This window comes from Emys orbicularis, chromosome 3, assembly GCF_028017835.1.
Source record: "Emys orbicularis isolate rEmyOrb1 chromosome 3, rEmyOrb1.hap1, whole genome shotgun sequence".
Taxonomy (NCBI): Eukaryota; Metazoa; Chordata; order Testudines; family Emydidae; genus Emys; species Emys orbicularis.
Window position 1 is genome coordinate 167,395,284 of NC_088685.1, and position 24,173 is coordinate 167,419,456.

The following is a 24,173-nucleotide window of genomic DNA, read 5'->3' on the forward strand; positions in this document are numbered from 1 at the left end:
GCTCTAGAAATCACTAAACAAAACAAGGACTCTCAATTGAGTCTAGTATCAGAGGGGTAGCCGTGTTAGTCTGGATCTGTAAACAGCAACAAAGAGTCCTGTGGCACCTTATAGACTAACAGATGTATTGGAGCATAAGCTTTTATGGGTGAATACTCACTTCGTCAGAGTCTAATTTGTGCTGTCTTTAAGCAGTGTGTGGGAGGTTAAATGGTGTCTAAGACTCCTTAGGCAGAACCCACACTACCAGGCAGGAACACCTTTCACCACCCTCTCTCTCTTTCAATGGGATTTGGCATCCCTACCCCCTGCTTAGCAAGTGAGGTTCAGTTGAGGAGGACCCTAGCAGTCAGGGAAGGCTAAGAACAGTATAGTTCTGTTGTCCTTTACTCATACAATCAGGATAGCATTTTATTATCCCTACACTCAGTACTAAAGTGACTTGTAACCCAACACCAGCCAAAACTGATCACTTTGGCAAAGAAGTCCCCTCTGCTGAATTCCTAGGCAGGGTAGGTGTGTTTATGCAAATATAGTCTGTTCTTGAAGTCTTTTCCTCCAGATCATCACTAAATGTCAGGGTGAAACTCATTCAGACTCTGCTTACATCTGGATTGGGGATCAAGACCCCCTCTGGAGTGATACCTAATGAATTTTGCATTGGCTGCCGTGGCAAACAGATCAACCTCCCCTAACCCCCGAGCTAAGACTAGATTGTGGAGGACTCTGCAGTTCAGTTCCTGTTTGTAATTTAAAAAGAAATGTCTGCTGAGGTCATCTGCCATGGTGTTCTGAATAGCTGGGAGTGTAGAAGCTGAGATTACTATGTGGTTGGCTATGCACCGATTCCAGAGTTTATCACTTTGGAACAGAGAGATGGGGAACATGAGCCTCCCTGATGATTGATATAATACATGCATGCCGCATTGTCTGTCCATCTTTACTGACTTAGATTTGATTAGTGGTAGAAGTGTAGGCAAACATTTTTGATGGCTCTCAATTCCGAAAGATTAATTGAGAAGCTGCTCTTGTAGTGACCATTTTCCCTGTACCTTATGAGGTCCCAGATGTGCCCCACAACCCAAAAGCGAAGTGTCTGATATTATCACAACAGTAGGAGGAATGGCTGCGAAGATGTAGTTGTAGCTGAAGGAGGTTTCTTTTTTGAGCATCTTGGTCTCTTGGGCAGGGCTTCAGATGGTGTACAATCTGTCAAATAGGGGTCTGATTCCTACTAAATCTCCTTTTATTTACAGGAGAGTAATCCCTAGGAATCACAGCATGGCTCTCGAGTCTGCCGTGTGGAAAGATATATCTGTCAAGTCTCCAAAAAGCTTGTGACCATCAAAAGGGAAGTCTTCGACAGTACTCTAAAGCTCTCGTGGAAAGCCCAACACCTGTAGCCAATATGCTCTTCTCATGACCACTGCACTGGAAATAGGCTATGCTGCAGTATCTGCCACATACAAGGAGGCCTGGTGTGATGTCTTTGCCAGGAGCTGATCCTTTTGTAAATTGGACCTAAACTGGCCCAGATATTCTTCTGGGAGATGCTCAATACAAGAATTGAGTTTGTTATAATTTAAATAGTCGTATTTGTTATAATTTAAATAGTCGTATTTGATCATGAGCGCCTGATAGTTTGCTCTTCTGAACTGAAGTGTGTCTGCAGCATAGGATTTATGACCAAAAAGATCAAGCCTCTTGTGTTCTTTACTGTACGGGGGTTATGCTGTCTGCCTTGTTCATTAACGGCCTCCGCTATTAGGGAAAAAATAGAAACTCCAGTTCCCTAGCAGGAACATAATACTTTTTATCCACCCTGTTGCAGGTAAGTGGTACGGTAATGAAGTTTGCCATACCATCTTAGTGGGCTCCATAAAAGCTTCATTAACTGGAAGGGCAATCTTTATAGATATCCAAATGTGGAAAATATCTAGGAGTTTATGGTGGGCTTCCAGAACCTCCTCTAAGGGAATCTGCAGCATGTCAGCAATCCACTTCATCAGTTTCTGAAACTGCCGGGAGCCATCTGCCACAGAAGGTGGTGGAGTCGACAGCTTCAAGTGGTGAGGAGAAAATATTAGTAAAAGGTGTCATGTCTTTATTAGCCCATGCCTCTTGCTCCTCAAAGATCTCTTCTCTGGCATAGGTGGAAAGGGGGTTGAGCAAAATGGGCTCTTCTCTGTTCCCTCCAGTGTTGCAAGGACCTCAATGTAAATTGTTGGTGATAGAACACCCACTGGTCCCAACAAGGCCACTGAGGGGGCTCAAATGGCATAGGTGGAGGCTCCTTCTACGTGAGTGTCATTTGAAGTCTATCCTCCTGTAATATGTCAATATAGGAGCGAGAGAGGGAAGGATCCTAGATTAGGTAGAGGAACCTGCACCAAAATTTGAGAGTCCTCTTCCACATACTCTAAGGGGGGAGATAGCTGTATGGTTTGCAGAATAGATGAGGGCAAGTGTGGTACTCTTGGTCAGTGTTTCTCAACAATCGGTCTGTGGACCGGCACTGGTCCCTGAGATCTCCCAGACAGATTAGGAAGGCAGCAAGCTGGTCCCTGGAATCAAAAAGGTTGAGAAACACTGTTCTAGGTGATAGAGGGCTTGGTGACTGAGAGAATCTTGATATTGACAAACCCCCCAGTTAATAGAGGAGACTCCAGCTCAGAAGATATTATCAGATTATCAGGGTACCTAAACTCTCACTGTATCAACAGTATCAAAGTTTGAGCCGAGTGGGAACCTTTGGAGGATGGCTTCGGTACTGATATAGCTGGTACCGAGTGTTTGGTATGGAAATGAGTTGGCTCTGGTTTCCTCGGTACTGTAGCTAGATGAACGGTCTTTGGTACCACTGATTTTATTTTTATCGGTACTGAGTGTTATTCAGGGACAGGCGTGGTCTTTTCAACCCTGTCTCTGTTGCTCTGGGTATGGGTATCTGAACTTGGTGCCAAGTCTCTCTTAGATGACTGACTCCTTTTCACATTTGTGTACTGGCCTCACTTGGAGCCCGCATAGAGCTCATCTTTGGACCTAAGGGCTCCATAGCCTTCTTCTGAGATGGTGACTAGGAGCTTCTTGGAAATTTACTCCTTACCTCCATCTGCTTAGAAGCAGACGTAGATGAAGACTTTGGTACCATAGATGTACTTGGTGCTGTGGTGCCGCCTACCTCGCTTCTGGTCTCTGGTGACTAGCTGTACTGGGAGCTCTATGTACAGAGTGTCCTCTGCTCCTGGATCCTAAGCTGGACATAAAACTTGCTCCATCATTAGGAGTTTAAACTTAATTTCTCTATTTTGTGGGGATCCACCCTTGAAGGAAGTGAGATCTTGCGCTCACTGGAGATACAAGTATCACTCAGATAGTAAAGGCACTGGGAGAATCTGTCACTTATTGGAATAGCCTCATGACAGGAGAAGCGCCTCTTGAGTGCTGGGGAGTCTACCATTCCCAAGGAAAAACTAATGAAAATTTAACCCTTAGAAGGTGAAATCTCCTAACTATATACCTATATGAATAACTTTTTTAAGAAAGAAAAGAAAAACAAAGGGAACAGTTGTTCCCACAACTATAAAACTATAAGTTAAATATAGGTAACTATCTGAGAAAAAAGCTGAATATTCAAGAAATGGCACACAGTAGATTCTGTCTCAGGCCAAATGTGGATGAGAAGGAACTGGGGGTGGTTTGCCTGTGAAGCCCATATAGCCTTGGCATGGGGCATGAGGATGTGTGGGGCGCATGCACGGGCCGAATGAACACTGCTACCAAAAATCTCTGATCAAAGGCACAGAGTGCAGATGTATTCTGAAGTGGAGCACCCACAGAGACACTACTTGAAGAAGAACACTTGATATTTGTAGTCAAATATTATATCACTGATGTTATAGTGTTCAGAAAAATGCAATATACTAGATGTGTTAGCACAAATTTAATTTCTGACTTTTAATATAAATAATAATAGCTTTTAATAAAGCTAAAATTCTTTTCCCTTCTGATGTGATTTTGATGTGCATGTGTGCAGTAGTCTCCACAACCTCTTATACAAACACAAGTAATTATAGCACCAAGCGCACAAATGTTTATTTCATTTTTAAGGTGGATAATGCACAGACTAAATTATATCCTCCAATGTGCATGTTGGAGGACAGAATTTAGTCCTATGTATTTTTTAACATCTACGCAGAACTCCCAAAGAAATATCGTATAGTAGAATGCCAATGCATTAAATCAAAATTTATAAATGAACAGGAACTGGGAATGTTTAAAAATTGTTATATGTTATTTTGTTCATTGACAGGCTAGTAGCTGTATGAGTTATATTGTAAAGCTTCCCATATGTCTCTGAAGACATCAGTTTTGACTAGAGTGTTCAAATTCTTTAAATACTAAGACATTTTGGTCTTCCTGCTGCCAAAGGCCTGGACATCTGCAAAAACTACAAATCATGCCAAACTATGTTGAATGATATATGGAGGACTGTAATCCACTAGGAAATAAGCTAAGACCAACACATTCATTTCATTTAAGTCCTTTGGTGGGATTTGAACCATCTAGCCCACAAACCATGTCTCATGTGATTGCAGTATACAGCCAGTCCACAGTAATAATGATTCATATACATATACATGTATATGCTTTATTGCTACCTTTAGCTGGATTAAAAGCAATATATCAAATTTTATATTTGTGCTCCTTTTATTAGCTTTCTACCACTTGATCAGCTGATAGAGGCAATAATGAAATGTTTTTTTATAAACTAGAGTTTGTAAGTCCTGTCCTGAGAATGTAATATTTCAAAAAACAGCCTAAGCTTTGGGGAAAAAACCAATTACAGAAACAGCATTAAAAATGCCAAGCACTGGGCAGAAGCAATTCTGGATCAGTTTAAAAAAGTGATTGATGAAACTCTAATCTGAGCTGAAGGAACAGTTTCACGACAAGCTGTGACCATTCCACACACTTCATTAGCCGCCATAATTAGCCTGGTGTTTCAATTTGTTAGAACTGGTGGGGACAATTTTACTCAGAATGCAAACATCAAAAAACAGGGTCCCTCAGACTTCAGAAGAGGCTGATGAGAGGCTTTTCTAGTCTTTGTTAACTAAAAGATTAATTACAGCTGATGGGAGGCTGTACTCTGATTGTCACTCTGTCTATGTGCATTACTTTTAGCATTAGAAGAAAGACATGGTTGACACTGCATTGCTCAATCAAGCAGCTTCACATGAGGGTACAAAGTCTGTTTTAATATGCAGAGCTTTTTATTGTTTGATTGACTTGTTCTTTATTTTTTTAGGTCTGAGTCTCTCACACCTACGTAGTATTACTAACAAAACAGCAGGACATACAGTGGTTGGTATACAGTGGCATTTAACACTTAGCTATCATTCTTTCATATAACTACATCTCAGAGATCTTAACACGCCTCAAAGCCTTCTGCCAGGAATTTTATTATTTGTTTCCTTCCTAATGGCCAAAATGTAGACCCCTGCCCAAACTGATTGATTGTAGAAAACAATGCTGCTAAAAGTATGTAACCCCTTTTCCAAGCTGCCTAATTGTTCTAAGTAAAATCAGTCTCTTTTCTACTTACTTCCACTTTACTATTCTGATTCTTCGGTGCCTTGCGTCTTTTGTAGTCATTTAAACCTGTGTAAAGTGGGTTTAGTACAAGACTTCCTCACTCATTTACACTGGTGGTCACAATGACTACATAACACACAAGACAGTGGAGATGCCTTTTTGCAGACTCATGCAAACAGAAACTCTGAGGTAAGTGGTCTTATATCTATCAAGGTGGATTTCATATAACCTGAGTTAGTGAAGGGTATACAGAAGCAAACTCTTTTCTCTAATGCAGAAGCTTTGAAATATATTCCAGAGTATAAACCCAGAGTAGTTCTGCATTTAAAATAGTGTAAATGAGATCAGAGTCTGACTCATCATCCGTATTTCAGATGGAGGAGGGTACTTCCAATTTATATCAAACTAATACCATGAGAGATAACAAGCAGCTACCTCCAAAAGTGTTGTCTCCAAAACTGATATAACTGCTTATTAATCCAACTGAAGTGAACAAAAGTAGCTGTATTGTTCAGTGCCTGACCATGTCACATATATTGTGTGTAGACTCTTCCTACTCAGGAAAATCTCAGTAAATCTGCTTTAAAACCTATCTCACTTCTCTTGAAGTTACTACTCTTAGGACAATGTTCTCTTTCCCATGACTACAATGATGAACAAAACAATACTGTTCTGAATATTTAGTTTATCCATCCATTTGCAAAATACAACAACATAGTCTAGAGTTAATTTGAAAACCTATTTTGACTTAATAAGTCTAAGTTTCTTCTCATTAAAACCAGTTTAACTTTATTGATGTCTATGGAGTTACACTTCTACCCCGATATAACGCTGTCCTCAGGAGCCAAAAAATCTTACCGCGTTATAGGTGAGTGCCCAGTAAAACCATAACAACAAACTTGCCCTGAAGACCTGGTACTATTTATAGATTGTAACTGGGCCTGCAAACCCATACTCATGCAACTAGATATTCTGAGGTAAGGGGAGGATGAGCTTATATTTGGTGTATGTTCTTCTAATCTATAAAGAATAAATATTGTTACTAATAAGAGTATAAATCACAAAAATATTCAAGCACAGTGCAGCAGCATCATATAGTAGGTTCTCTCTCAGGACAATATTTACTATTATACTTTGCCATCAGGTCAGGATGTGAGTGAGGACTCTCAAGACTGCACAACATAGCCAGAGAGTGTGCTGGCGAATCAGGCCCTGAGTTTTTAAGCCCACAGTCAATTTTGAAGTTGAAGATAGGGTACAGTAAATCCATAATGAAATAATATTTCTCATCCCTCTGGAAACTGGTTAACAACTTTCTCCTGGAAAATTCCTTCTTGAAAACAGGTGTCAGGTTTTTCGCCTATGATATTGTATGAATTATGAGGGAGAGCTCTTTATCTCATATAAAGTGGTGCATCTCCATTGAAGTCAATGGAGCTAAACTGTGATTTACACCATCTGGGGATCTGACCCTGTATCTTGAATGCATTTCATTGAGCTACATTAATGACAACTGTATATACCATGTATTTCCTCAAAAGAGCTTTTTGACTTCTTTCATTTCAATTCTATTTGCTTCAGAACATAATGACTGATGAATGTCCTCTAAGACAATCTAGGCCTGAATCTGCAGCCACAGTGTATGCAGAACTCCCACAAACTTCAAAATAGAGCTAGGTTGACTTCAGTGAAAATGTGACTTAAACTGATTTCAGTGGGAGCATTACACATGGGGCAGCTACAAGAATGAGCTCTAAATTTTCAAGAATACCGATTGATTAGTGCAAAACGGCATAGAAAATTCCATAGAGATTCACATATTCCCCTTGTCAGGTAAGAAGAACTGTTGTTCCAACAGATTGAGAATCATTAAGCTAGTGAATGCCCAGTTCTAATTGTATTTATTTATTTGCTTGTTTGTTTATGGTTTATTTAATATTCTTTTAAGGTGGAACTTCATCAACCAGTACAACTCCCAATTCAGTTGATAACCTTCCATTAAAAACCTGGAAGCATTTACTTTTCTGGAGTGCTGGAGGGATTACAGGGTATACACTATTTCCAAAGTAATTCTGTTTAAACAAGAGGTTTATAACATCTAAGTAATTTGCACAAGAAGAATTATTTAGGAAGTTAAAACATCTTTGCCCCTCAAGCTGTACTATAAGAAATGATGGACAAAGTTTGCTCTTATAAAAATACATGATTTTCTTTCTATGCCACTAACATGCAAGTTGCATTATTAAAAGAAGAAGGTAGGCAAAGCAAGACATTTATCATCCAACAGACAAATGACACTGGATTGCTAGTTAGACAGTATAATAAGTACCATCTAATTTTCTCTTTAGAATCAATTTATTCTTCAAAGCCCTGGATCATCATCAAGGGACTGCATTTTCCCGCTGAGAAATTACAGAACTGAAAATCAGGTTTTATAAAATGTTCTACTAGTTGCTGACAAACCCTTTGCAAATAACCACTAGAGTGGATTTGATTAGAAAAGTGGTGACAGTATCTTTTCTCATGCAAATAACTTTACTAAATGACTTGAATCTTCCCAGTCACTACTTTGTATTATTCTTTCAAAATTATTATTTTCTTAGAGTCAACAGTAACCTTCAACAGAAAATTGTTCCAGGCTTTCTTTTTAACCTTTCAGTTGTTCACATTGTCTTTTCTACACTTGGTTAAATAATATAGTTTTGTGGATTTTAATTTGCCTCATAGTTTTAACCTTCCTTATGCACCTACAAAAATAACTTGACAGCCAGACTATGGTTAATAATCTCGTTATCAGTCCATCATTTACATTACAGAATTTACTAAGAGCAGCATTTTCAAAGGCAACCCCAGTAGGATGACCTCTAGGATCTTCTCAGAAAGAAAAATCTATAACTCAAGAACATTTTCCCATGGGAACTCTAGTACCATTTGACTTAATGAAATCAGTGACAAAGTGGTCTTCAAGATAAAGCATATTTCAGTAAACATGATGTAGTCTTCCAACCAGAAATCTGGGAAATCTCTGTTTATGCAAACTGTCAAGTATGTAAACCAATTATGGCAATTGTTTTCGCCTCCGACTGAATGATGCAACATATGGTAATGAGAGAAAGTAAATTACCATTGTTACCTATTGCTAACATTCAGCATATCTTGTGTGGTATCTCATGAGGATTGCTGTGACATTTTTCTGCCTTTTAAATATATGGTACACAAAAGCATATTACAGTATTTACTAAAAGGAAATACTATAACGGAAAGTTGTGTACTAAGTAATATGTAAATCAAATTGACAGATTGTTTTGTGTGTTAACCCAATAAGATTGACAAGATTTTACATTGCACTTCTCTTTAAGATAGTTAAACCATTGGTAGTGACTTTAAACCTTAGGTCCAGATCTAAGGCTGTGGCCGAGATGCACATGACACAGGTCAGGAGAGGAATGCAAAAGTAAATTTAAGGCAGTTTTATGTTTCCCTGAACCTGGGACCATTTGTGTACTAGGCTGGTCCCTGGCATAAATCAAAGCATCCAAAGGGCTGCTTTATTTTATGCTAGCTGTCCAGGGTCCCAAGGGCTGGGGATTGCTGGTGCATAGATAGTTGGTGCTCCTCCTGTGCTAATGGCTAGGGGTGTGGGTATCACAGGAGCTGCTTAGGCAAGGAGAAACTTAAAAGTGACTGTAAACTAGGGTGCATCAGAGGGTCTGACTCACAATACTTATTTTGAAGGATAACACACAGCAGACAAAAATGTGGTCTACAGTGACTGTGAAAGATAAATATCACAGATATTTTTCATAAATATCACAGACTTTACAATCACAGGGCCAGATCCTTGGTTTTGACTGAGCTGTGGTCAGGGCAAGAGGAAGAAAGGGGGCTGTAAGATCTTCGGCCCAGCTAAGGACTAATTAAGTCCAATGTATAATTTGGAGCAGCTGAAGGGATGCTCTAAATTACACAAGTAATAATGGTCCCACAGGGATCTGTTCTTGGCTCAATATCACTTAACGTTTTTTAATATTTTTAACATTTAACATTGCAGATGACATGAAAATTGAGGGAGTGGGGAATAATGAAGAGGAGAGAACACTGATTCAGAGCTATTTAGATCACTTGTTAAACTGAATGCAAGAAAATATGCATTTTAATATGTCTACATGTAAATGTGTACATCTAGGAACAAAGAATGTAGGCCATACTTATAGGAGGGGGAACTCTATCCTGGGAAGAAGTGACTCTGATAAAGATCTGGGGGTCGCAGTGGGTAATCAGTCTGAATTTGTCTAGCTTCCACTTCCAGCCATTGGATTGTGTTATACCTTTCTTTGCTTGATTAAATATTTGTTCCCCATGTAGGAACTGATAGACTGTAATCAAGACTGGATGTTTTTCTAAAAGACGTGCTCTAGGAATTATTTTGGGCAAGTTCTATGGCCTGCGTTATAGAGGAGGTCAGACTAGAAGATCACCCGGGTCCCTTCTAGCCTTGGAAGAGCAGCATGATTTGGCAACAACCCTTTCCAACTCTGACATGTCCTCTATGTAGCCGTGGAGGCTATGCTGACTACACCACCTGGTAATTCCCCTACACTATGGTAATTTCCAACTACCCTATTAGGCCAGCTTTTCAGCTGCCTTACACTGGTTGCGAAATACAAAGCAGCTGAACTGGGCGCCAAGAATCTGACCCACAAAAATTTTACAAACTCCCCTTCTTGTGTGTTTGTAACTCAAAGTGCTGCACAGCAACCAGAGTGTACCAGTGAATATGGCCTTAAAAGTTTTTTTAAAAATTAAAATGATGTAATCATTCCACAAATTTTTAACTCATTAGAGATGTCACATGGTGACATTCACTTTCTATTTATTGGGTAATCTTTGTATGATTTTTTTTATAACTAAAACCAAAAAACAACTAGGAGATTCCCAGAAACAATGTTAAAAGGGAGTTAAGGTTGAGAATAAGGTTATGGGTAAAAAATATTAAATGTATTTTGTAATTATTCCAAAATACAGGCATTACAAATCCAGAATATGTGGTTTTAAGGTTAAATTTCAAAGGAATTCACACATCATAAGGTTTGGAAATGCACAGTTATGGCACCCAAACAATCTTAACTCTGTCCTGTTAGTGAGACCATGCAATAACCATACAATTATGATTAATACATTTGTAGTTTTGGTCCCAGGCCTGATAAAACTGACTTTTAAAAACAAACATTTTTCCTCACGGAAAAAACACTAAAGGACACTATTCCCCCCACCCTAGCAATACTCCACAGACAGTGGTCTGCAGGTGCTAGGTATACATGGGGAGGGAGGAGGAGGTTGGAGGTAGATGTGGGCAGGTTAGAGGCTTGCACACTTCCAACCCCACAGAGATTTATAGGCTGTATTATATTTTCTGTTGGGACCTCTGGCCCAGTTCTAGTAATGAATCTCCAGTTAGCCATTGCGGTAGCCTGTTGGAGCCAGAGCAGTTCACAGAGCCTTCATGCAAATTGTCCTGGTGTTTTGTGAATCCATAGGGTTGCATGCCCAGCAGTTTGTTGTTAAAGAGAACAAATCCCAGTTCACTGGATCAATGCACGAGGAACTCCGCAACGGGGATGCTCCGAGTGATTTTCTTCCTGAGTCCCCTCCTGCAAGCTTTTCTGTGGCAATCCAATCCATGCTCAAGAGTTTGTTCTACAGAGTGGTGCTGTGCCTAGTAAAAAGGCCAGGATATTTGGGCAAAGAATTTGCTTTTAAAAACCAAATGTAGTCCTGGTGTAAACAAGTGTCATTACATACACTACCATATACATACACATGTATACACATTATACAAACTCACATCGGCAGTACAAATACACTTTTATTTGGGTATGTATATGTATAAATATGTATGTATATATGTGTGTGTATATATATATAGTTAGTGTATGCTTTTGTTCACATACTTGTGCATTTCTTTACAAGCTCAGGTGAATGCAATCATTATCATGGAAAATAAAAAAAAAAGGATCTTGTCTCTGATGAATTGTTAATGACTGTATCTACCCTGGCAAAATCTGGATCTGTAGCTCTACACCGATGGCAAAAATGATGGAAGCTGTAGTGTATACAATGCACAGGAATATTTACCACATGCTCTGCAGGTTACACAACACAGTGATAAAAATGCCTGTGTCCTGTCCACAATACAGCTTCCAGTGCTGCAACTGTCAGTGGAGCTGTACTGGTGGTGAATTACATATCCTGTTTTTTCCTAGCATACATAGGCAATGCCAGAGCAATCAGAAACACTTTTAATTTGATATTTGATTAATGCAGGCTGTACTCATAAGATATTTCCCCTTGAAAATATCTAATTATTTAATTATTTGCTGTTATTAATGGAATGAAACCATTCAAAACAAACAGCTAGAGTGGCTGTTTTGCAGCAAGCTCATAATCATCAATTCATATATGTAGAAACCTTCCTAAAATTATATTAAGCTGGCCTGTTGAACTTGAAAGGCATATTTTATCCCAATCAATGCATAAAAGTAAAATTATCTATAACTAAGGCATGTTTCTCTGCTGTACAGTTCAGCTGTAATGATCCTCACACACTGCACTTGCACATCAATTATGATAATCATAATCACGGTCGTTAAGCCGAATGTTCATTATTATCAGGATGCTGGTGACAGCAGATTCAATCATCGGGTGCAATGGGCAGGCAGTCACAGTCCCACCCAAGTTTCTGCAGACAGCGTTGTGCCACATTAAGTCTATGATGTGTTCCACATCCCACTCGATTCCAAAAGCTGTAGACGGTAAAGGTCAACTTTATGTTCTGTGCAATATGCTTAGGTTCTCTAAATTAATTCTTTGGAGTACTTGGATATTTTATGCTTTGTAGATAATAAAATTGTATTTAGGGCCAAAATGCATGTGCAAATAATGAAACAGTGCTGCAGCCATGTTGTAATTCACCTATAATAAGGCATATGAGGAAAGATTCTATCAACAAGGAACATCTTAAAATGTCACTTCCTGAATTTCCCGAACAAGGAAAACATTAAATGATGCCTTTAAAGTAAGTTGTCTAAAATGCATATGCAAACTAACTCCAATTCGGATTAAAAGCTGTAGGATAGCATTTCTGCTTCAGTAAATATGAACATGTGAGTGTTTTGACCACCAAAAAATTATAGTTGGTATATTGATTCCCAGACTGTCCAACTACATGAGACCTATCATTATAGATTAAACTCATGGTGATTGGTAGGTTCTTAATACTAAAACTGCATACTTAATATAAATACTGACTAAGATATTTCAAAGCATTTGCAAATAAATAAATAAAAATAAAAAATAACTGAAAACAAAAAATTATAAGGCTTTAGAAGTGTGCTGTTAAAAAAGAAGTCATAAATTATTTATCAGTTTTTACAAATGTGGAAACCAAAATCAAGTAGTTATCATAACAGTTGCAATATTTCTCTTTACCTATTTGTATGCTTTCAGCAAAAAATGTAAATACAACACTATTTTTTCCCTTAACTTGGTGATGTCTTTGAAATGATCATAGAGTATGATAACAGTTTGGAGATCATTACTAAGTAGAAATAAAACTATTAAGTTCTCACAGTCACTAACAGCTGCTATGATGTTCTGAGAAAGGATGTGCTATACCCCCATCTTGTTTATTCAAGAGGAAATATAGTGAACCGATATTCACCCTAATTGTTTATTTTTTCCTCAATAGGATATCAAGTAGTTATATAGTCAGATTCTAATCTTTTTGTGATTTTTTTTTTAAAGTAACAGTATACACAAACCTGTATATAAGTCTGAGCAATTTATAATTAAATATGATGCACCCATAAAACACAAGGAAGCTAGCTTTTTGACAGATAATTTGGAACAGGCTCAACATATTTTCTGTTAATACTTGAAGAGGCCATTCACCATCAAGGTGATTTCTTGGGAGGACTTGGTACAACAATTTGTAGGCTTGCCCTGTCATTGGTGATCACATTTCAAGAAAAATAGTATTTTTCCCTCTCCAGTGCACTGCTGAAGTGATAGGCTGAATGCACACCCTAGCAGGGCTATCATCCTTTTATGTAGATTGTCATATAAATTGTGTTTATATACAGTTTGATACATTCCAAGTAGGAAAATCAATTAAGTGCTAAGAACGAGTAATAGATTCTGAGATGAAAGATCCTTAGGCTTTCAACAGCATGAAGGTGTTTTCCATTTTGTTAAGTGTCTTCCACAGCATTTCCTGCATATATGATTATCTTGTGTACAGTACAGTTATGCACAACATAATATATATCCAAGAAATAAATGTGTAGATCACTTAAAGTGGTGATTAAAAAGAAAGAGTTCCTCTTTTAAAGGTAGTGATTATGAAAATCTGATCTTGTTCCTTTTTTGATAGGGCCTCTTTCCCTAAAAAAGTGGTGAGGAATGGAGTTTTTAGACTCTTTCCTGATGATAATGACCAGTAAAAGCAGCAGGTAGGTCAAAAAGCTGCTCTTCTTTCCTATTAGCTCTCTGTTTTTGTAAGTGCCTCCTAATTGAAGCTTCATATTGATTTAGAATCAGTAGTTGGAAGGCTAGATGTCATATTGGGTTAATGGATATAGCTGTTCACCTCTAGAGATTTAGGTTGAAAACTGTCTAAGATCACAAGTAAAAATGAGTTTGGTGGTCTCAGCTAAGTTTCTAGCTTATATGATGTATATTATCAAGAAATGCCCAGGACTGGAAAAGCAGAATTGTTGCTGGTCTGACCTGAGAAATATCAGCAAAAAATGTTTGGAAAAGCTTTTCTATAACCTACTTACACTATGCCTGCTGGCTTCAACAATGCTACTTGTATCTCATTTTGTTTTAACTAAATCCAGACCCTTTTTTTTTTTTTTTTGGTAAAAGAAGGTTCAATTATTGGCCTATGTGCATTTAACTGCAATGCAGTTTAATAAAAATAATTATGTTAAAATACCAAAGTCTTAATCTGCTGACTATAAAAGTGTAAAAGTTGGGAAAAAAACTGCTTTTTGCTTATTAATGATCTTAATTTCCAAATCAGACATCTGGTGGAAAACACAAAAACTAATATCGATGTGAGGAACCTTATTTAAAAAATCAAGAATTTGTTTTTCCTTTTTACTCTCTCCCTTATGTTCAGTACCAAGTTGAAATGTTTGTAAGGATTACTGTTTTAAAACTGGAGCGATGGCAGGGGAGAGAGAGCAAGCATATCCTTAACGGACTGAAGGCTAGCTAGCTACAGTATTATCACTGTAGCTGTAGACAAAAGAGGAATATGATTCTTTCTTTAGAGAAGCTTTGCTGGAGTAGAGGAGAAAAGCAATAAAAAAATTCTGGGTTCTTTACACTTAGCAACATATTTACATAGGAGACAGATTTTGTAGGCTTGGATGTACACTTACAGGGAAAACATGCTTGAAAACTGTGATTAAACATGTCTGAATACTGTTACCACTGACACTATTTAAAGAGCTGATATGAACATGATTTGTATACTGTTAAAACATTTAAAAAGAAAACATTTTCTAATTCATTTTAATTGCATCCTCACTGACCCTCTAAACTGTGTAAATGTCCAGAAGACCGATTCTCCTCACTCAGGGTACAAAGAAGTCCCATTGACAGAATCAGGCCCTGGTTTAGCAGGAATTGGTGTGTGATAACTTCATTTTCTTTCATCCACTTTAACCTAAGTCCACTGGGAGGTTACATAAATTCAGAATCCTTTGCTTCCCAAAACTGACAAGAACTTACAAAACCGCCAAGAAGCAATTGTTCAATTGTCTTTTTTCCATTTCATGCTTTGTGACTGATGCTCTACATGACTGAAGCTTTTAAACTTTTGACATCCTATCCTGTATTGAATTCCTTCCATTGAACTTATATTATACTGTTAAAAGTTTTGAGAAACATCACATCCTATCGTGTTAGGAATTAGAAAGACTTGAGAAGGTTTTTGACAAATTAGAGAATGATGAAAATATCTATGGAAACTATAGCTCTTTGCTCATTTTTAAAACTGAGCAGAAAATGGAAGAAGAAAAGCATTTGTTAATATTTCAATTTTTTGTTGAGATTTTCAGTAGTATTCACTATGTGTTTCATATTTATTCTTCTACCAGATCAGAAAAAGCAGTACATAAAACAGGATATCTTTTGCACATACTGCAAGTAATGTGGTATATTCCCCCCAATATTCCATAAAGTGCGAAGCACCGGCTGGGAGGTGCTGAGTGCCCTTATCCTCAATTGACTTCAAAGAGAGTTGAAAAAGCTCAGTATCTTGTAGAATCTGGCCTTTAAAGATTAAATCCATTATACTACTTGAAGTCCTGAATCAATGCCCATCAGAGTTATTGGAAATGTTCCCATTGAATTCAATGAACTTTGGACCAGGCCCAATGCTTTCTGATTTTAATAAAATAACAATCTAGAAATCTATCACTTTGCTGAATATTACAGTGACTCACCTTGTTTGCTACCCATTTCTCATGATGTTCTTCTCGGAAATGTTTGATTCCATAAGTCATTTGGCCATATTTACTTGATGTATGAATTAATGGGTCATACTCCTGGTTTTTATGACATGAAGAAAATGGCAAAAATCTGAAAGATAAAAACATCTGTATATTTATTACTACTTTACTATGGTTGCAGTAGGTAGTATTTTAAATCAGAGGTATAAATGCTGTGAGATATGAGCAGAACATATACCCAACAAACTTTCCACTAACTTGTTCATGTCCTCCTCTCAATGTTGCAATAGAACTAATGCATTTTCTCTCCCAGGCTCTTCACTTTTTGAAAGAAGTGGTGCCACATTAGAGAATCATACAGTTATGATATGATGGAATGGAAACTTTTAGGTGAAGATGTAACTTTGGTTCATTTGCATAACCAGGTGATTGTCTGGATGTTTACCAACCACTGTATTTAAACTGTAGCTTATTTTAGAAATTACATTCCAAACCCTGAGGGCCCAATTCAGCTACTCTTACTCACTCTGAGTAGTAACATGCTACACTAATAGTCACATTAATTACAATGTATTTGTAGACCATAGATTAAAAAAATGTCAGTTGCTTTTGATAAAATCACCAATGGTGCATCTTAATCACAAGATTGCTTAATTGTATTGAACAGTAATAGTTAAGGGCATAATTCTGCCACCATTAATAATATTGAGGGGATCTCCCTGATAGGGGAGCCATGCTGCCAGTGCCTGGGGCTACAAGGGGCACAAGTCTGACATGGAGGGAGAGGGCTTTAATATAGATGGCCCTAACCTCCCACGGGCATTTGCAGGTTTTCTAGACAGGTCCCACAGTCTGTTGCGCAGAGGCATGTGGTAAGGGGCGCCTCACAAAGATTTCCTATTCCTAAATCCCCTGCCATACATTTCATCATAGGAGCAGATGATCTGATTCAGATTTATCACATTTTAATATAGATTAAAATCCTGTGAGATATGCCATTGCTGGTGTTCTGAAAAGCAGCAGGTATTCTTTATTCTGTGTTAGGGTAGTTAATTGATTAGATTGCTAGAATTAAAAGCATGTGTTTCAGACGTTTAGAACATTATTTTACCTGAGCTGTCATGAGGATAGTGTAGCTAATTTTAAAAATTTGAAAAGAAAGTTGGGAGCTTATGTGAAGGCCATAGTCCCCATGAGATTTGGATTGTTAAAACAAGGAGTTTGATAAAGGTGGGATGTGACCAACTTGTGACCCAACAGGGCACAACTCACCCCACTGTGGGTCCCCAACAGTTGGGTGTTGCCCCTCACAGATCCAGTGCTGGGCTGCCTTAATCTTCTGGCTATTGTTGCACCTGAGTCCTACCCCTTCTGGGGTGTTAAAGTCCAAAACAAAAAAAAGGAAAACAGTGAACTTATAAATTAGGATTGTCTGTGGATTTGTCAGCAGGACTCCACCGTACTGGTCCAGGCTTGTCTCTGTGCAGCTAGCTCCTTTTTATCAGCCTTCCTGGGCCTATTCATTCCATCCACTAAATGATTCGCCCATAAAATAAGCTGCCTCAGGCGCTGGGCTGGAATGAGGCTTACCTCATCAAGGAAGTAGCAGAGCCCTGCTCTCCTTACTGGTCAGTCCTGAACTGGACTAGGTCTCCTTTTCACTCCCCCCTTCACTCCTGACATTGGCTAAAGGTGTAGTGAGGTGGGGTCAGCTGGGTCCATAGGCTCTCCTTAGACTTCTCGTTGCCAGGGTGGGGCCTGTCTGCCCCTTCACACACCTTTCCCTCCCCTGCCAGCTCCCCTCCCTCACCAGCTGCCCTCCATCCTGAAACAAAAAGTCTGCATTTCAATCAGCAGTCCTAGCCCCCTGCTGGATCTGAAATGAGAAGGGCTGGAGAGACAGGTACTATCTCATGAGTCAGGGGCTGGTGTCTTTCTGTGAATAGATGAACTTATTGCTAGGAGGTAATATGTGAGTGCCTCCATGGCCCATTTCACAACTAAGCCCTCTTTTTCTTTACTATTATGGTGAGTAGGCTTTTTCTCTTGGGAACAGGTTTTGGCTTAGGTAGAGGATAGGATATGAATTAGTAGGGAGTATTGTAGGCAAGACATGAGAAGTAATTCTTCCGCTCTTCTTCGCTTTGCTTAGGCCTCAACTGGAGTATTGTGTCCAGTTCTGGGTGCCACATTTCAGGAAGGATGTTGACAAATTGGAGAGAGTCCAGAGAAGAGCAACAAAAATGATTAAAGGTCTAGAAAACATGACCTATGAGGGAAGATTGAAAAAATTGGGTTTGTTTAGTCGGGAAAAGAGAAGACTGAGAGGGGACATGTTTTCAAGTATGTAAAAGGTTTTCAAGTATGTAAAAGGTTGTTACAAGGAGAAGGAAGAAAAACTGTTTTTCTTAACCTCTGAGGATTGGACAAGAAGCAATGGGCTTAAATTGCAGCAATGAGGTTTAGGTTGGACATTAGGAAAAACTTCCTAACTGTCAGGGCAGTTAAGCACTGGAATAAATTGCCTAGGGAGGTTGTGAAATCTCCATCATTGGAGACTTTTAAGAGCAGGTTAGGCAAACACCTGTCAGGAATGGTCTAGATAATTAATTCTGCCATGAGTGCAGGGGACTGGACTAGATGACCTCTCAAGATCCCTTTCAGTTCTATGATTCTACATCCTGCTGTTGATTGCCTGCGACAAGACTGCTCCCAACCCGACTTTGGAGGAATCAGTCTGTAGAAGAAATTCCTTGTTGAAATCTGGGCTGTATGAGGTGAACTCTCTGCAGAGGTTAGCATTTAGGATCTGAAAGGATTTCTCAGAGCCTTCCATCCTGTGAGAAAGCCAGTAGATCTTTTTTTGAGCTATTGTCTTTGAGCAGATTGGTGAGGGAGGCCACAATGGATAAGAATCCCAGTAAAAACCAGCAGTAGTATCCTGCCATTCCCAGAAACCTGTGCACCTGCTTCTTTGAAGTTATAGTAGGGCAGGTCCTTGAGGCTGTACCTGACCCTTCACCAACTATACCTCAGGTAGGTTGTCTCATCTTTGCGAATGCCACATTTGGCAGGGTTTGCTATTAGTCTGGCACTGGAATACAGCAGCTATCTGTGTCAGGTGATCCTCCCAGTGCCAGCTATTGATCACAACATCACTGACGTAGGTGGTGACACAACTACTGTGGGGCTGGAGAACTTGATCCATTAACCATTGAAAAGTTGCTGGAGCCTTTTGTAAGCCAGATGGCATAGTCTAGAACTGATAAAGCCAAAAGGATGGCAAAGCCCATTTTTCCTCAAGACTTTGGCATGAATGGAATTTGCCAGTATCCTTTGGTAAGATCCAGGGTGGTAATATTTGGCCCAGCTGGTCTAGCAGCTCATGAACACACGGCATGGATTATGCATCAACTTTTGGTATGGCATTGACTCTTCTAACATCAGAGCAAAATCAGGTGGTCTCGTCTGGCTTAGGGACCAATGCTATTGGACTTCTCCAGTCACTACAGGATTCCTAAAGTTCCTCTTTATTGGTATTTACTGATTTTTCCTTGAAAAAGCCAATTTTGGGTTTAACCAATTTTAACCTGGATTTTGGCCATTTTTCATAGAGGAAGTAAATGGAGCCAAACTGAAGGCTGGCAGTGGGAGCAGGGGGCTCTGTCTGGCAATGGGGCCAGTGCTCACAGGTTGAAGCATTTCACTCCCCTCCTGACTCCATCCCTACAGCGTGATCCCCGTCCGTTCACTCTGTGTAGTGCAGGAGTGAGATGGGCAGGGTGCTGGATCCTAACAGCTGAGACTGTTGCAGAGAAAGGCCCATAGGGAGCAGAAGGCTGCACTCTGTGAGAACTGGCTCCCTTGCTGGACAGAGTCCCCTCTCCACCCCAGCCCTTCAGCACAAGAGTGGTCTTAGCTGCCGGGACCTGGCTCCTTGCCCATCTTGCTCCCCCACTGCAGCTGGACAAAGCCTGCAGTGGGAAGAGGATGGGGCTGTGCTGAAGGGCTGGAATCCAGGGAGGCTCTGTCTGGCAGGGAGACAAGCACTTACAGCTGCAGCTTTCTGTTCCCCTCATGGCCCTGGTCCTTCAGCATGCCCGTTTGCTTCCTCTGCATGGGGAGGGGGGGAGTAAGCCCAATAGAGGGCGGAAGGCTTCCTCAACTGCCACATGGTGAGTGCCCCCCCTTGGCCCCTGTGAGTACCAGGCACCCCTCCACACACACACTTACTACCCTTCATTTTCCGTTTATACCAATTTTCTCCTGTTTTTAAACTTTTAATAAATCCCAATATATTTCCAGGAAATTAAAAATAAAATAAATAACTGAAAAAAAGGGCCTTAGGGATTCCTAAGTTTCTCTCAAGGTCCAGCATAGATTGTAATTTTTGCTTCATGGGTTCGCTCATCTTCTGGGAAAGTGGCCGCAGCTTTTCCCTTACTTCCTGCCACATCCAAACTGAGCCAGGACACCATGTGAGATGGATTTGTCCAGATGGGGCGGAAAATACCGTTGGGTAGGCAGTGATCAACCGTTGGGCTTGGACCCTCTGCTCTGGTATGAGGTTGCCCACAGTACAGACCATCCTGAGATATTGGCAGTCTGCAACCCTAACTCTGATGCCAGAGAAAAGGGAGCTATAAATAGGCCTTCCATGGCTTTAGGAAATTGGTATGGTTGGTTTATTTGGTTTGTCTTTTGTCCAGCTGCCTGATTTCGTAATTCATTGTCCCTACCTGGCAGACAATCATGTAAGGGCTCTGCCAGTGGGACAACAGTTTTGACTTCAAGCTAGGGAACAATGAGAGTACCTGGTCTCCAGGTCTGAACATTTGGAGGAGGGTCCCTTTATTATAGGTTGTTCCTTGGGCACTCTGGGAATAGGGGATTCTCCCTGTTGAAGATGCCTATAGCTGCTAGCCTATTGTGAAGGGTGAGGATGTATTGTACCACACTGTCAGCCCCAGTGGTCTGTTCGTCCTACATGTCTTGTATTAAGTCCAGAATCCCCCTGCGGTTGTCTCCCATTCAACAGTTCAAACAGGGAGAAGCCTGTAGATGACTGCAACACCTCCCACACAACAAATGGGAGGGCAGAAGGGAGGCAACTGGTTCCAGTGTTGGGTGTCTGTGGCAACAATTTTTTTAACATGTCTTTTAGTGTCCCATTGAAACATTCTACCAAAGCATCAGTTTGGGACAGATGTTCGGAGGGACTTAATCTTCAGTAACCAGCACAATTCTATTAGTACCTGGGACATAAAATTGGTTTCCTGGTCCGTTAGAATCTCCTGAGGCACCCTTACCTGCACAAAGATCATCATTAGCTTGGCTGAGATGGCTTTGGTGTTTGTGAAACATAATGGCATGGCCTCAGGATATCTGGTAGCGTAATCCACAAATGCCAAAATATATTGATACCTGCCCCAAGCATGTCCATTCTGATCCTCTCAAATGGTATGCCAACCTGGGGAGCCTTCACCACTCCCCAGGTGAAGTTTGTTGACACTTCGAGGAAAAGCCATAGCAGTCCGGAACCTCCTTATATATCCCAGGCCAGAAAAACTGGGCCAGGATCGAGGCTATGGATTTTTTCTAGCCCAGGTGCCCTTCAAATGGTATTGCATGGACCAAACACAAGATTTCTCTGTAGTGGGATCAGGGCACCAGGAGTTGGGCTCTGATCTCCTCTGTTCAGTGGTATTTCTCTAACAGTACAACCACTCACTCTGGGTTTCAAACTGGAGGGATATCTCAGCTTGCTGGGGGGTCCATTATCTCCCCATTAACAACAACCATCTGTGCATACACCTAGCTCAAAGTCTCATCTTCCTTTGCTCTTCAATAAAGTTGGAGAACCTAGTCAGGATCTCAAATTCAGGTAAAGGGGTAACCCCCAACTCTAGATGGAACTTGGGTTCTAAAGAAGTATCTAGCTGCTTGGAACTCCCCTTATCCAGCTTGGCTATGTCTCCTATAGCAACGAGGCCTGCTTGATCCCAAACAGTCATCTGTGAGGATACTGGTGACAGGGTCTTCATGTTCTAAGAGGATCCCAAGAACTCCTTCTAGAGGTCCCCTAAATATTCCCACTCTCAGACAATAATGACTAGGTAGGTGTGAGAGGCAGCCAGACTGACCATTAGAGGTCATATATATTCAGCGGTTAGCTGAATTAGGGTGTGAGGATATGGCTTCATGCCTCCATGCACTGTAAGTAGATGGTGCCCCAGGGAAGTCCAGGAACAGATTCCCTCACAAGGGTTTGGCTGCACCCTGAGTTCAGTAGGCCCATTACGTCTATCCCATTTACTTTACCTGGGATGGTTGGTTTAGCTGACCCTGGCTGTCATGCTCAGGCCTCTGCAATCCAGACTTGCTCATAACTGTATTTCATAAACAGGCAGTCCTTTTACCAGTGTCTGAGGCAGCCACATGAAAAACAGACATCCATCCAAGGTTTTGCTGCTGGTAACCGATCCTCCCCCACTCCCTGGGTAGATCCTTCTGAGTGGGTCCTCCCTGTTCCTGACCCCAGGATTTTCCCTTTTTGAGATCAGTGTGAGTCAGAGGATTCTTGAGCTGGGTCCCAGCCAGGCTGCTGCAGTTCCTTGGTCCAAGTTGTCCATGACCCCATGTCTTCTTGGCCTTCCTAAATCCGGGTGGGGTGTTTCAGGACTCTGACTTCCCCAGCAAGATTTCTCATTCACTGGAGCTGATCCTTTGGCTCCACGGTGTCCCTCTCTGACTGTCACTGTAGCAGTCCTAAATGCCATATATTTATCCAATAGCTGGATGGTGTCAGCCATTGTCAAAATCAGCATTATTTGTTCAAGCAAAATGATTTCTGCTACTTGAATCCCTGTCTCTGTCTGAAATATGAGTCACTGCCAACACCAGTCTTGCAGTTTCTGTGCCACCATGTGGGAATGGGCACCTGGAGGATATCGCTTCTCCCAAAATCAATGAAGGAACATTTCCTGCAAGATATCCAATATGACAAAATGGTTGCTTTGACTTGTACATAATCTTGTGATGTCACTGAGTCTAACCCACATTGGGCTGCTTGCATTGTCTGGTCATGTACCATCTGCTCAAGTGTTTTGAGAAAGGCCTCTGCATCATCTTCAGGTCCCATCTTTGGTAGTTTTCTGGACCAGGGCTCCTGCCAGATCTGTGCCAGTAGGCCCAGCCATTGTGGGTGGCCACAGTATGGTCACAATCTGCTGCATTCGCTTTTATTGCTGCTGGGCAGCTACATCCCAGATCAGCTGCTGCTGCTTGATGGTCACCTGCTGGAGGAGTTGCTGTTGGCATTGAGCATTCTGCTCTGCCATCCAGTAGTTATTCCACATCCATACTACGGAAGAGGAATTTTTTTCTGGGGTTTGGGTGGTGGTGGTTGTTGGGTTTTTGGTTTTTAAGTCCTGACCTGCTCCCTTCCACAGGGGCTAGAGTGTGCCTGCATTCAATATCAAATTTGTAAATAGGTTGTCTTAGTGGCACCCCTTTGTGCCCTGGCAAGGGCACTGTTTAGCCTGCTGTGGGTCTCAGATGGTCAGGTGTCTCTCCTTACAAGTCCGGTATCATGGTGCCTTAGCCTTCTTGCCCTTTCTCGGGCTTTAGAGTCCAAAACAAAAAAGGGAAAACAGTGAAGCTAAAAATCAAGGTCATCTGTGGGATTCATCAGCAGAATCCCGCCCTACTGCTCCAGACTTGTCTCCCTGTGTTTTGTTCCTTTTTACTGATGCCTAGTCATCCTATCCTCCAAATGGCTCATCTAGGTAACAGGCTGCCTCAGGCTCTGGACTGGAACCAGGCTTCTCTCATTTAGGAAGTGGCAAAGCTCTGCTCTCCATACTGGTCAGCCCATCACATGGCAATAAAACTATTACTTCTGTCTATGGATTGCTAAATATGTTTTTAAAAATCATTTATTGGGGGAAATCAATATTTTAGCAACTGTAAATTTCATCAATGAACCTTCCATCCACTCTCCCCTTCAGAAAAATAAAGTTTGAGTATCTCACTAGTAACATCAATTTATTC

The 24,173-nt window shown here is 40.6% G+C and overlaps 1 protein-coding gene across 1 annotated transcript in view; it reads right to left on the reverse strand.

Moving 5' to 3' along the window:
* SPATA17 (spermatogenesis associated 17) overlaps window positions 1-24,173 on the reverse strand; it is a 179,317-nt gene that overhangs the window by 22,644 nt on the left and 132,500 nt on the right. The window contains 1 exon segment of the mRNA XM_065401691.1: window positions 16,116-16,251. Coding sequence (XP_065257763.1) covers window positions 16,116-16,251 — 136 coding nt within the window.